This window comes from Chrysochloris asiatica, unplaced genomic scaffold (assembly GCF_000296735.1).
Source record: "Chrysochloris asiatica unplaced genomic scaffold, ChrAsi1.0 scaffold00054, whole genome shotgun sequence".
Classification (NCBI taxonomy): domain Eukaryota; kingdom Metazoa; phylum Chordata; class Mammalia; order Afrosoricida; family Chrysochloridae; genus Chrysochloris; species Chrysochloris asiatica.
In genome coordinates, this window is record NW_006408572.1 from 10,711,612 (window position 1) to 10,726,949 (window position 15,338).

At 43.9% G+C, this 15,338-nt stretch overlaps 1 protein-coding gene across 1 annotated transcript in view; it reads right to left on the bottom strand.

Moving 5' to 3' along the window:
- Nucleotides 1–15,338, bottom strand: part of PIK3R6 (phosphoinositide-3-kinase, regulatory subunit 6) — a 60,753-nt gene that overhangs the window by 37,203 nt on the left and 8,212 nt on the right. The window contains exons 4-7 of the mRNA XM_006863505.1: nucleotides 14,392–14,460; nucleotides 8,897–9,029; nucleotides 8,646–8,715; nucleotides 7,438–7,621 (exon numbers count right to left, since the gene is read on the bottom strand). Of these exons, the coding sequence (XP_006863567.1) occupies nucleotides 7,438–7,621; nucleotides 8,646–8,715; nucleotides 8,897–9,029; nucleotides 14,392–14,460 (456 nt within the window). The remainder of the gene's footprint in view (nucleotides 1–7,437; nucleotides 7,622–8,645; nucleotides 8,716–8,896; nucleotides 9,030–14,391; nucleotides 14,461–15,338) is intronic.

Below are 15,338 nucleotides of genomic sequence, written 5' to 3' on the forward strand. Positions count from 1 at the left end.
ACATGTCCACATCCAATGACTAGATGATATGGAGGTATAAAGTCCTGTCCCCTCCCCCGCCCCCGGCCCCCCCCCCCGCCCATTCAGGCAACTCTGGAAGGCCATCTCAGGTTCAGAGCTTCCCACAAAATCTGCAAACTACATTGCATCTCAGTTTCTCCCTCTGCGCAGCTCTAGACTCTTCTTGCCCCCACAGGGGTTGATCCTAAGTGGGCTCGCCAATAAACTTTCTCTGAATCTGAGGCTACTTCCCAGGGAACCAGATCTGTGGCAGGTGGGAAGTCATGGGGCTGGCGGAACAGAGGAGAGGCATGAGTTGACTCGTTTTAACAGCTGAAGGATTGAGACTTGATGGCACTGACAAGAACAGAAGCAGGAGAAGACAGGAAGTAGCTGAATGATCCAGGCAAGCAATGACAGTGCCTTAGACCAGGGTGGTGGCAGTTAAAATGGAGATCCTGCCCTTGTTTTGAAACTGAAGCCAATAGAAAACGCTCAAGGATGACCCCAAAGGTGTCGGCCTGGGTGAATGGAAGAAGACAGCATGAGTATGAGTTGACATGGGAAAGAATGTGGATGGAGCTGTTTCTAGAGAAAGGAGGAAAAGAGGAAGACTAGACCCTGAGAAAGTGTGGCTGGCTCAAAGACATGAGTCAACTCACAGGAGAGCTGGCTCTCAAGGCTGTGTCTCCTGACTTCCCTCTTTGGCCTTGTCCCCGGTTCCTCCAGAACTCCCTGGCTTCAAGGTTAGTAAAAAAAAGCCTCGCCTGAGCCTCAAAACCCCTAATCCCACACAGAGGAGCCCTACCTGGAGACACTCCTACCTCCAGTGCCCAAAACATGGTACCAGAGGGCAGAGGGGTGAGTTGTCTCAAGTTGACCTTCCCCAAATCTTAGAACTTTGCAGCTGCTCCTGGAGACATGAGCAGAGACCAATCTACTCTCCACCTGGGCCTCAGACCCAGGTCCTCAGCAGACAGGATGTGGGCTGGTGGTCAGACAAGGCCTCTATGCTGGGCTGGTGACTGGCTGAGTCATGTCTCCCAGGCCCCACTTGGTCTCAGCTAGCCAAGATATGACTAGGAATGATACTCTGAAAGCTGCTTCAAAAGGCTGAATTTCAGGGGGTTAGCAGGGAAGCTGGGGAGTGGTGGTCCACAAGAGCTGGAGACCCCAGGTCAGGCTGATGACAAGGAGCCCCAACATCCAATGGGGGAAGGGGCATGCCATCAGACCGTTGAGGACTCCTCCAAGTCTAAGTCACTAAAGGTCTCTAAGATCACTACTGCATTCCCTATAGTCTCTCCCGGCTCCTCCTCTCCCAATTCTCTATACACTCAATGCAGACTCAGGGCAGTGGCTGCTGGGTAAAATGAGGTGGCAGTGCTGGGGTATAATATTTTGACTAGGCCTATGAGTTGGAACCAACTTCACAACACATATAAACCACAAACCAAGTACAAACTTAACTTTTCCATTGCAACGTAAGTGACAGATTGGTTCATTCGGGCCTTGAACCCCACGCTATTCCTGACTTGGTGTCTCTCCAACATACTCTCTTCCTGATATCCCCAAACCTACTCAGCTACATCTCTAACCTTGTCTTTGAACTCCAGTGTCCTCCAACTCAGGGATGGAGTGGGGCTTGGAACTGCCAATTTCCCCATGTCATTGAGTAATACAAATCAGTGTTTTTACAAGTCTGATTTGGTTATGTCAAAATGGCACCATCAATATGCTCTGGTCTGTGAGCCAGAAATAATCATTAGAGTCCCCAGCTGGAGCTGCTGAGTCAGCTGACAAACTCTAGGTCATGAAAGCTCCTCCCTTCCCCACCTAACCAACACCCATAATCAATTGCCAGGCTGAAGGACAGTGTCCCTCATTAAGGGCCATTGGTGTCTGTTCTGTAACCAAAATAGGGCATTAATATGACCCACAACTGAACCCTGTACTTAGGACCATATGTATCAGCCTGGCTTCTTGAACAGGATGAGAGTGTGGGCTGACTCCGTTTTCCCAGGACATCTTGATCCAAAACACATCCCATAGGGGCTGGTGGCCTATTATCACATCTCTTCCCTCCTGTCCTGAGCACATGTCAACATTCCCAGGAGACCTGTGAAGTATTTGGCACCTGGCCAACCCCACTTCTGTATCTCTCTTCCTGATAGGATGGTAAAGCATTATTCCATTGGATGCCTGTGTGTAAGTTGTACTTTTGTGACTTTGCTTGACGGTTTGGCACAGCAAGTAGAATCAACACTTAGGCATGAGTTTGAGTAAGAGCCTTTGTCTGCAATGCGGCTGTGTGCTGTGGCCTCTCCAAAGGAGATGTTATCAAAGGAGGGGGAAGTCAGTAAGGGTGACGTAGAAAGAGTGAGTCAAGAATGCTCAACAAGGCCAAGCCAATGATGAACCACAAGGAACAGTATTCTAAAGAGATGAATGATGTCTTTTGAAAGAAGGAATGATAAAACAAAAATAAGAAACATGGTCTAAGGAGAGATGAAGCAGTACATAGAAGACACCTGCCAAAAGGAGAACTCAAGTTGTAGGATCCAAAATAGGAAGAATTCCAGATGGGAAACAACAAGACGGAGAGCCACACATCTGTGCATTGTGCCGGACAAAGCAGAGTCTGAGTCCTAGGTTGGGAAAGAGGATGGACACACCGTGTCCTGAGGTAAGACAGTAGGGGGCAGCCAAATCCTCAAGGGTATCCTCCCTTTTTGGGTGCACAGCCCCGAGTCTTAGCAACTCAGAAACATAGTCACTGTTTAGTCCAGGCTTCCAGAAGTCTTCTCCACATCAGCCCACAAAATGGTCCCCTCTGGGATGCTCCGGGGAGCAACTCCCCACCCAAAGAGTTCAAGCAACTGATGTCCACCCTTGATAAGAAACACCAATTTACTGGCTGCCGTGGGCCTTGTAGATGGGCTGAGGCTAAGTCAAAGAGAAAAGACTAGGAAATAAGTGGGTTAAACGGAAACAATCTAGATGCTCAACCATGGGAGAAGAAGATTAGTGAAATAAATCAATCACAGCACGTTACTGATTTGTGTTGATCCTACTTACTGTGCATGAGAGGGAATATTGTGCAGCCATTGGAAGTGCATATTTTCAAAAGAATATTTAAGTGAAGGCCTGGTGTGGGGCTGTGGGTTAATGCGCTGGACTGCAAGGCCGGTTTGAACCACAAAGCCGGCAGTTCAGACTCACCAGTCGCTCCCCAGAAACCCTCTACAGGGTTGCTATGAGTCAGAAGCTACTCAACAGCACTTAACAACAACAAATATTATTACATATAGTATTTATAGATGTGTGGTGCTGTGGGTGAATGTGCTAGACTGCAAAGTCGGACAACAACAAAAAATATGTTTTTTTTTATATGCATATATATGCACATGTGGTTGTTAGCTGGCATCAAGTTGGCCCCTGACTCATGGCAGCTCTAAGTACAACGGAAGGAAATGTGTGGAGTTGGATCACCCCCGTGATCAACTGTGGATCGTACCATTGTGAGCCATAGGGTTTTCATCGGCTGTGTTTTGGAATCACCAAACAACCAAACCAAACCCACTGCCATCAACTAGATTCTCACTCATAGTGACCTTCGAGGGCACAGTAGAACTGTCCCATGGGATTTCTAAGGCTGTAAATCTTCATGGATACAGACTGCTACATCTTTCTCTGTTGGAGCAGCTGATGAGTTTGAAACACCAACCTTTCAGTTAGCAACTGAGCACTTAACCACTGCATCACCAGTGCCTCCTATATTATGCACATATGTGCAATCTATCTGTTATAGATTTTGTGTGCACAAAAAAACATGTAAACCCTAACCTCCATGTCTATCTGTGGTTATAGTCCCTTTTGGAAATGGATTGTCTTTGTTATATTAGTGAGACAGGATTAGTGTCTAATGTGTTGTAAACCAATCTCTTGAGTTGTAAAAGAGATTAAACAAGGAAGCTAGAAAGTAGAGCTCCAGACAGAGAAGAGAGATGCCAAGATACATGAAGATTGTGTAGGAGCAGAAGTTCAGAAGAGACAAAGACCTTCCTCTAGAGCCAACAGAGAGACAAAAAAAAACCCAACTTCCTAGAGCTGATGCTGTGAATTCTGCCTTCTAGCCTCCTGAATTGTGAGGAAATGAATTTCTGTTGGTTACAATCACTCACTTGTGGTTATTTCTGTTATAACAGCACTTCAGAACTAAGATACTATATCCGTAGGGTACAGAACTGTATGTAGTCTGAAATCTCAGTTTGTGAAACCGAAGTACATGGATTGGAAGACAGTTGAACATAAGCCTGAAGTCAGTTCGATCTCAGTTCAAACCCTGACTCAGTCACTTTGAATCAACTTCTCTGTACCTTATTGTCCCCATCTGTAAATGGAGATCATTTCATGGGTTGGTGGTGAGAATTTTATAAACGGCATAAATAAATAATGAATAATTATAAAATGTTTAATACAGTGCCTGGAACAGGACAGGTATTCAAGGAGTGATGGCTATTGTCATTCTCACTGTCAATATTATAAAACAATATGTTGTTGTTGTTAAGTGCCGTTGAGTTGGTTCCGACCCATAGTGACCCTGTATAGGGTTTCCTAGGAGCAGCAGGTGAGCTTGAACCACTGACCTTGCAGTTCAAACAGCTTTGCAGTCTGGTACATTAACACACAGCGCCACACCAGAACTCATAAAACAATATACACCCAACATACCCCGCTCATGGATAGGAAGACTTGGCATTGTGAAAATGTCAACACTACCTAAAGCAATAGATAGATATAATGCATTCCCAATCTAGATTCCAACATCATTCCTTAAAGAAATGAAAAAACGAATTACTAACTTTATATGGGAAGGAAAGAGACCCTGGAAAAACAAAGCATTATTAAAAAAGAAGAACAAAGTAGGAAGCCTCTCACTCCCTGATCTCGAAACCTACGATACAGCCACAGTAGGCAAAACAGCCTGGTACTGGTATAACAAAAGACACATAGATCAATGGGACAGAACTTAGAATCCAGAAGTAAATCCATCCACCTAGGTCAGTTGGTCTTTGACAAAGACTCAAAATGCACTAAATGGAGAAAGAGATAATCTCTTCAACAAATGGGGCTGGTAAAATTGAAAATCTATTTGTAAAAAAAGGAAACAAAATCCTTATCTCACACCATATATGAAAATGAACTCAACGTGAATTAAAGACCTAAATGTAAAGTCTAAAATTATAAAGATCATCAATGAAAAATAGGGTCAAACTTAGGGACTCTGATACATGGCATAAATACACCATCAAACATAGCTGAAACACAGAAACAGAAGACAAAGTAGAAGACTGGGACCTCCTAAAAATTAGACATTTACGTGTATTTAAGGGTTTTACCAAAAAATAAATAAAAAGAGAACCCATATTCTGGGAAAAATTTCTTAGCAATGACATATCAACCAAAGGACTACTCTCTAAAATGTATAGAAGACTTCAACACCTCAACAAGAAGACATATAATCCAATTTAAAAATGGGCAGAGGACATGAACCGGCACTGTACCAAAGAAGACATTCAAGCATCCAACAAATGTATGAAGAAACACTTACATACGAAGAAAAGTTCACGATCATTGGCCATTAGAGAGATGCAAATCAAAACAACAATGAGGTATCATCTTACTCCAGCATTAAACAGTGTTAATAGCAAAGTTCCAAAAAACAGAAAACAACAAATGCTGTCTAGGGTGTGAAGAGACTAGGGCCCTCCTACACTTGCGGGTGGGACTTAAAACGGTGCAACCACTGTGGAAAATGGTATGGTGCTTTCTCAAAAAGTTGAAAGTATGACTCAGCAATTCCTCTACTTGGTAAATATCAAGAAATAAGAGCTGTGATCTATGTACACCCATGCTCTATGCAATGCTATTCACAACAGCAAAAAGATGGAGACAGCCTAAATGCCCGTCAGCAGAAGAATGGCTAAACAAACTTTGGTACATACACACAATGGAATACTACTCAATACTGAAGAATAATAATGAATCTGCAAAACACCTCACAACATGGATGAACCTGGAGGACATTATGCTGAGTGAAATGAGTCAGTCACAATAGGACAAATATCATATGAAACCACTGATGTAAAAAGTTAAGAAAAGATTTTCTTGCTAAATCAAACATTCTATGATGGTTCCTAGGGTGGCGGGGGCAGGTAATATACAACAAGAGGGAGGTTAGCAGAGGAAAGATGAAGGTAGCAGGAGACACAGGGAAGAATGCAAGAGTTAGAGTGAATAGAGGTAAATACTGTTAAACTGACGGTACATGGAAGGGATAGTAACTATTGTAAACTATCTGATTTACTGAATGTAAAACCAATGATCTGCTCTGTAAACCTTCACTCAATTCACAATAAAAAGTATATATATATATATATAGTTGTTGTTAAGTGCTGTGAAGTTGGTTTCGTTCAACACAGCGTCCCTGTATAGGGTTTCCAAGGAGCGGCTGGTGAGTTTGAACCACCGACTTTGTGGTTCAAACCAACATTGCAGTCCAGCGCTTATATTGCATTGCCACACCAGGACTCCATATATATACATACGTGGTGGTGGTGTGCCATGGAGTTGATACCAGCTCATAATGACCCTGTATAGGGTTTCCGAGGCTGTAAATCTTTTCTTTTTAAGTTTTTATTGTGAACTGAGTTTACATAGGCATTTACATGACAGTTTACATGGGAGAACATCAGTTTTATACCATTGTTTCATTGCAATGATTATAATCTCCTCCATGCAACATCATTCAACAGTCTTTGCTTCCATTCCCTCTGTTTTTTGTTTTGTTTTATGGGGGTGGGGAGGATGTACACATAAACACTCAGGAATATATAATAATTTAAATAACCAAAGGGCACATTCTGCAAGCTGGCCTCCTGGCCACCAGCACCCAGTCTCTCTCTCTCCATGAGTCCAGAGTCCTCAGCTGCTTCCTCTCTGTGGTGTTGCTGCTTCTCTGGATAGGGTTCCATACTCTGCTTATGCTGGGGGCTGTAAGTCTTTACAGGAGCAGAAAGCCTCATCTTTCTCCCACAGAATGGCTAGTAGTTTTGAACTGCGCATCTTGAGGTTAGCAGCCCAACTCTTAACCATTACTACATATGTGTGTGTGTGCGTATACACCCAAGAATGTTGATTGTTAATTAGATTTGGACAGAAAGATTATGAATGATTTTAAGTTTCTTCTTTGTCTTTATCTGCTTTTTTTTTTTTTTTTTCCCAGATTTCCTTTAGTGAAACTGTACGAATTTATTTTAAAGGAAAAAGACAATATGGGACAGGAAAAGGGGAAAGAGGAATGGAGTCAGTTCATGGGGTGAGCTTGCAGGGAGCTGGACTGGAACTGACAAGGGTTAGGAGCTCAGCGGTTACCTGCAGCTTCTTCTGTAACGCAGCTGCTTGGCAGGTCTCTCCCAATGCTGCCTGCAGGGTGTGGGAGACCACATGGCGCATGCAGGCCTCCGGTGTCTGGTGAACCTCAGCTGCCTCGATCTCCAGCAGCAAGGCACTGCACACAGAGGCAGAGACCAGCTCAGGATCCACGAAGAGGAACACTCTGAGGGCAGAGGTGGGTGGGGCAGGATGGGACTGATGAAAGGGGGACACCCTTACAGACTCCCTAAGTTACTGAGTTCCTCTAAAAACAAAAGATTCAAATTCAAAAAGCTTTAGGAGGGACAGACAATAGGGAGTGGTGCGGACTGTAGCAAATAAGAGCATACACGTCCCTTCTAGGGGCGCAGCTGTTGTTCAGCTGTCCACTGTCTTCATATAGGAAGGTGGACTCGACCTCATGTTGTGGCAAGTTCCAACCTAAGTCCTGCTCTTCTGTGACAGGATGTGAAAGGGCCAACATCCTGGCCCAGTGATCACATCCTCCTCTAGAGATCACTCTAACTTGAGTTCTGATCTAAGTGAGTCTTATCTTCTCCCATTACCTCATCACATAGAACCAGCCTCCCACACCTTCTCCTACTTGCCCATCTGTGTCATCCCCAACTCTTTCAGCTTATTGTTTCTCAGTCCAAATTCCTCTGGACATCCTGTTCCTCCCTGCATCCTTCATGAACACAGAGCTTCAAGCTCTGTTTTGACAGAGGTACCGCAGAGGAGCTGGTAATGCACAGCCAACTCCATCAGCCCCTCCCCCAACACAGAGGATGCTGCCTCAATCCAATCTAGGTATACACACAGACGGACTTAGTCCCCCTTCACACCAGATGGTGGCCAGAGCCTCTACAGCGTAGATACCGTGGAACTACCTCAAGCTTCCTGGTTGGTTTTGAGGCTGCCTCATGGCCACAGGCAGGATGGAGGTGGAGCAACAAGACTTCAGGACAGGCCATGTCCACCTTCTGCATATGAGTGGACTAGCTCTGAATCCAATCCCCTAATAGAGATCTATCCCGCCTTAAGTGGTCTCTAGAGGAGGGTAGGTCCCATCCTTCCTTGAACATGTGTTCCACTGTTGGACACATGTCACAGTTGGTAAGCTCTCCTAGTGTCCAAGCCAGCCTCCTCTTTTGTCCTGTAGTCCCCCAGCCAGAGGGCTGAAGGCAATGACCTTCTGGGCCACTCACCTCTCCTGGTAGGGATACAGCTCACTTATCAGGTTCTGTTCAGCAATAACCGTCCTTTGGTACAATGTTCCTGCAAACAGACCATGTTAGCCAGTCAACCCCTCAATCTCTGCTCCCCACCTTCCACAGGGGGTGCGGAGACTTTCTGAGTTTCCTTGCAGCCTAGAGGAAGAGGCAGAGTCTGGAGTGACGCTGGAGTTTCATCATGGAGAAAAAGGCACCCCCACCCCAACCCCCCCATTGGCTCTTACCAGGGACCGCTGTCTCCGTCTTCAACTGAATTGCACAGTCCAAGGCAACTGTGCAGTAGGGGGTAGGCAGAGTCAATAACCTTGTGCAAAAGGCATAGGTTCTCCGGTAGAGCTCTTCAGTGATGCCTGTAGCCTGAGAGAAAGAGGAAGTTGGGGTGCTCAGAGCCCTAGTTAGTGAAGGACCCTGGGTTGGGTTGGGGTAAGGGGGGAAATGAGGAAGAGTAGGCCTGGCATCAGGCTGGGACTTAAACTTCTTTTTCTACCCACCTGGTTGTTCATAACTACCAAATCTACAGCTTCCACTCTTCTCCCAGCACCTGTAAGACATCTCTTCTTGGATGACCTACTCAAATGTACTATTAAAGACTGAATGATATCTATCCAAAATACAAGTTTGTTTTGTAAGTACAACGTACCTGTGGTTATAATCTGACTTGGGGATGGCTTGTCTTTTTATGTAAATGAGACAGGATTAATGTATGGGGTGCCTTAAATCAATCTCTTTTGAGATAGAAAAGAGATAAAACACACAAGGTAGAAACTAGAGATGGGAGAAGAGCAATGCCAAGCCACATGAAGATCACCCAGAAGCAGACACTCAGAAGAGACAAGGACCTTCTTCCAGAGCCGACAGAGAGCTAAGCTTCTCTGAGAGCTACACTCTGAATCCTGACTTCTAGCCTGTTAAACTGTAAAAAAACGAAAACACCACTTGTGATTATTTCTGTTATAGCAGCACGGATGGTGGTGGTGGTTATGTGCTGTGGAGTCGGTTCCGACTCATAGCGACCCTGTGCAGGGTTTCTGAGGCTGTAAATCTTTACAGAAACCTCATCTTTCTCCTGAAGAACAGCTGGTAGTTTCGAACTGCTGACTTTGAGATTCGCAGCCCAATTCGTAACCACTACGCTACCAGAAAAGCAGGGCACCAAGAAGTGGGGATGCTGCTCTAACAAATACCTAAAATGAGGAAGATGTTTGGGAACCGGGTAATAAGTAGAGGCTGTAAGAGTTTTAAGGTACCTAATAGTAAAGCTGAGATTGCCTTGAAGAGATGGTTCATAAAATTATGGATGTCAAAGGTAATTCTGGTGAAGACTCAGAAGGAACTGATGAGAATTGTAGAAAAAGAACGATCGTTTTAAAGAATACCTCTGGTACTAGCAACAGGATATGACTAGAAATGTGGACATTAAATATGCTTCAGGTGAGGCTTTAAAGAAACCAATGAGCATGTGATTTGACAAGGGAGGAGGGGCAATGCTTCCTATAGAGTGGCCAAGAATCGGTCTGAATTTATGTAAATGTTTGGTGGAAGATGAAACTTGTAAATGATGAACTTTGCTATGTGGATGATAAGATTTCTAAGCAAGATCTTAAACGTGCCATGAGGTTTCTCCTTACTGTTTATACTAAAATACAAGAGGAAAGTTGTTTTTGTTAGGTGCCATCGAGTCTGTACCAATTCATAGCGACCTTATGCACAACAGAACGAAACACTGCCCGGTCCTCAACCAACCTCACAATTTTTGCCATGCTTGAGCCCATTGATGCTGTCATTTTGCCAATCCATCTTGCTGGGGGTCTTCCTCTTTTTCTCTGACCCTCCACCTTACAAACATGATATCCTTCTCAAAAAACTGGTCCCTCCTGACAACATGCCCGAAGTATGAGAGATGAAGTTTGGCCATCCTGGCCTCCAAGGAACACTCTGGCTGCACTTCTTCTAACACAGATCTGTTGGTTCTTTTGGCAGGCCTTGGCACTTGCAACATTCTTCTCCAACACCATAACTCAAAAGCATCAATTCTTCTTCGGTCTTCCTTATTCACTGTCCAGCTTTTGCATACATATGAGGTTATTGAAACTACCATGGCTTGGGTCAGGCACATCTTAATCCTCAAGCTGACATCTTTGCTCTTCAACACTTTAAAAAGGTCTTGTGCAGCAGATCTGCCTAATGCAATACGTCGTTTGATTTCTTGACTGCTGCTTCTGTGAGTGTTGATAGTTGATCCAAGAAAAATGAAGTCCTTGACAACTTCAATCTTTTCTCCATTGATAAGAATGTTGTTTATTGGTCCAGCAGTGAGTATTTTTGTTTTTTTTTACATTGAGATGCAATCCATACCAAAGGTGGTGCTCTTTGATCTTCACCAGTAAATATTTTAAGTCCTCTTCACTTTCAGCAAGCAAGGGTGTAACATCTGCATATCATAGGTTGTTAATGAGTCTTCCTCCAATCCTGATGCCATGTTTTCCTTCATATAACTCAGTTTATCAGATGATTTGCTCAGCATACAGGTTGAATAAGTATGGTGAAAGAATACAACTCTGTCACACACCTTTCTTAATTTTAAACCATTCAGTGTTCCCATGTTCTGTTCGAACAACTGCTTCTTGGTCCAGGTACAGATTCCTCATGAGCACAATTAAGTGTTCCGGAATACTCATACTTTACAATGCTGTCCATAGCTTGTCATGATCCACACAATCGAAAGCCTTTGCATGGTCAATAAAGCACAGGTAAACATCGTTCTGATATTCTCTGCTTTCAGCCAAGATCCAGTGACATCAGCAGTGATATCCCTTGTTCCATGGCCTCTGCTGAATCCAGCTTGAACCTCTGGAAGTTCTCTGTCAATGTATGATTGTAGCCATTTCTGTATTACCTTTAGTAAAACTTTACGCGCGTGAGATATCAAAGAGATTGTCCAATGATTTCTGTAATCCGTTGGCTCACCTCTCTTTGGAATGGGCACAAATATGAATCTCTTCCAATCAGTTGGCCAGATAGTTGTCTTCCAAATTTCTTGACAGAGAAGAGTGAGTGCCTCCAGTGCCGCCTCACTTTCTTGAAAGATTTCAAGTTTTATTCCATCAATTCCTGGTGCCTTGTTCTTTGCCAATTCCTTCAATGCACCTTGGACTTCTTCCTTCAGTATCATTGGATCTTGATCATATGCTACCTCTTGAAATGGTTAAACATCAACCATTTCCTTTTAGTTCAGTGACTCTGTGTATTCCTTCCATCTTCTTTGATGCTTTTTGCATCATTCAATACTTTGCCCAGGGAATCCTTCAATAGCAAAAGTCGAGGCTTGAATTTTTTCTTCAGTTCCCCCAGCTTGAGAAATGCTGAGCGTGTTCTTCTCTTTTGGTTTTCTGACTCCAAAAGAGGAAAGAGATGGACTTAAAAATGAACTATGCAAAATGAAAACAGAACTTAAAGACTTGGGAAATTCTACTGTGAAAACTAAGAACATGTGTCTTAGAATGTTCACCAAGGACATGGCTACACAACCTTTTGTTAAAGAGGTTTTTAAGCCTGTGACTGATAAATCTAACCAACCACTACAGCAGAAAACCTATCAGCTTAGACTGAAGGGGACAGAAACAGGATTAAAGGAAAGAAAACTGTCAGCCTCTTGGAATTCTACAGACAGGAAACAAAACGAAGAAGGTATATCTGTTGTCCTCTAAGATGAGAAAAGGACCATCCTTGAGCAGTTCAGAGATCAGCAGAACTATTGGAGAAAGCACAGGAAGCAGGGTCTTCTTGGTTTTATAGGGTGGGACCACAGTCTCCTGGGTCTTAACTATGTTTCAAAGAGTTGGATCCTCACCAAATCAGTTCCAGTTTCAGCTCACGGACACCTAGGGTATCAATCTTTATGCATTCCATTTCATTTTTAATTAATTCTAGTTTTTGTAGCTACATACTTTGGTACATTCTATATTCAGATTATTAATGGATATTTGCAACTGTTTCTTCTGGTTTTGAGCCATGCCACATCAGCAAATGAAGGTCCTGAAAGCTTTACTTCACCCATGTCATTAAAATCAATCCTACTTTGAGGAGCAGGTCTTCCTCATTTGTATTTTGAGTGCCTTCTAACCTGAGGGCTCATATTCCAACACTCAATCAGACCAAACATTTTACTGCTATTCATAATGTTTTCACTGGTCATGTTTTTAGTAGATTATTAGGTCCTTCTTCCTAGTCTCTCTTAGTCTGGAAACTCCACTGAAACCTGTCTGCTATGGGTGACCCTGCTGGTATTTGAGAGACCGGAGGCATAACTTCTAGCACCATAGCAACATACAGGTCAACACAATATGACACACTGCCAGATGAGTGGTGCCCCCCACCCCAAATATGTGTTGTAAATCCTAACCTCTATGCCTGTGATTAGAAGCACTAATGGCACGCACAGTGCTCAACTGCTAACTGAAAAGTCAGCAGTTCGAATCCACCAGCTGCTCCATGGGAGAAAGATATGGCAGTCTGCTTTTGACAGCCTTGGAAACACAATGGGGCAGTTCTATTCTGTACTATGGGGTTGCTGTGAGTCAGAATCAACTTGCTGTCTGTGGGTTTGGGGTTTTGTATGCCTGTGGTTATCATTTCACTTGGGAATGGGTTTTCTTTGTTGTGCTAATGACATGATTACTGTAGAATATGTTTTATGTCCATGTCTTTTGAGATATAAAAGAAATTGAACATGAAGCCAGAGATGGGATAAGAGAGATGTCAAACCACATAAAGATCATCCAGAAGAAGACACGGGAGACAAGGAGCTTCCTCCTGAGCCAACAGAAAGCCTTCCCCTAGAACCAAGCCCCCTGAATTCAGACTTCTAGCCTGCTGAAGTCTGAGAAAATAAGTCTGTTTGTTAAAGCTACCCTCTTGTAGTATTTCTGGTATAAGAGCACTAAATAACCAAGACACAAAGCAACTCCCCTCCCACCTCTCTGCTTGGTCAGGGCCTGCAAGTCTACATTCCTCAGGCTCTTGGATTTACTGCTGAAGAGTAACCTTAGAATACCCTTGAAGTAACCTTGGAATTAATTTCCACGTATATTCTTGGCTCCTTCTTGCATCTCACAGGCATGGGAGACTTGTAGTGTCCACAGGCTCCATTCCTGACTTTGTTCTCTGTCTGATGCTCCAGCACCCACAGAATTGCTCTTCCTGACTCTCATCTTCTTTTCTGCCCACTCCCACCCAAGGAACCGCATGCAGTGAATGACTACTATTTTAAGGTGTTAATCATTAATCATGTCACTTCTCTGTGTAGGGATCAGTGTTGGTTCCTGCTGCACAGATAAGCAAACCTAAGACCTCACTCTGGCATTCAAGGTCCTCCAGGTCCTCCCTCTCCTGGATGTTCCCCATTGTCTCTCTGCACTTTTGTCTCTTCAGGTGTTAGCGCATTGCTAGTGGGTAGACGGGCCTTAGTGTGGTGCTGCAGAGTAAGCATTAGACTGCTAACTGCAAGGTCAGCTGTTCACATACACAAGCCACTGTTGGAAACCCTACACAGGGTCTCTATGAAGTTGGAACCAACTCGATAGCACTTAACAACAGCAGTGGATAGAAACCAGTTTAAGGCAGACAATCAAGTGTATTTAGCCCCACACTAACAGGGCTGGGTGGCCACACAGGGCACCGTGTGAGTCACCACAGCCCCCTTCACTCAGTCCCAGCTCACCTTCAAAAGCACGTACATTAGTGTGTGCAGCAAGGGAATGATGACATGCCGGAGGTCCTCACTGGCTGCCTGGAAAACAGGAGAAGACGTCACTTTGATGGACTGGTGGGTAGCCACACCAGCAGGAGGATTCGGGAGAGTGGTGGGGGAGGCCGCTTTCCATCATGCCACCCACCATAAACCAGTTGCCATGTAGTGTCCCCATGTGTGTCAGAATAAAGCAGTGCTCCCTAATGTTTCCAATGCCTGAGTTTTTAGAAGTATGTTGTTGTTGTTACTAAGTGCCATCAAGTTGGTTCAACCCATAGTGACCCTGTACGGGGTTTCCGGGGAGTACTGGGTTGCAAGGTAGGTTTGAACTGTAAGATCAGTGGTTCAAGCTCACCAGCCACAAGTCGGAAACACTATTATACAGGATTGCTATGGGTCGGAACCGACTCCACGTCACTTAACAACAACAACATGACAGGTTATGAATAACATTGTGTAGAATGGATATTCCAGAACACTTATTTGTGTTCATGAGAAACCTGTACACAGATCATGAGGCAGTCATTTGAACAGAACAAGGGGACACTGAATGGTTTAAAATCAGGGAAGGTGGGCGCCAAGGCTGTATTTGTGCACCATACTTATTTAGTTTGAATGTTGAGCAAATAATCAGAGAAACTAGATTTATATGAAGAAGACCATGGCATCACGGTTAGAGGAAGACTCCTTAAGAACATGCAGATGATAACAATCTTGCTTGCTGAAAGCAAAGAGGACATAAAATACTGATGAAGATCAAAGACTATAGCCTTCAGTATGGATTGCACCTCAATGTAAAAGAATCAAAGATCCTCATAACTAGACCAATAAATAACATCCCAATAAATTGAGAGAAGACTGAAGTTGTCAAAGACTTAATTTTGCTTGGATCCACTGACAACACTCATGAAAGCAGT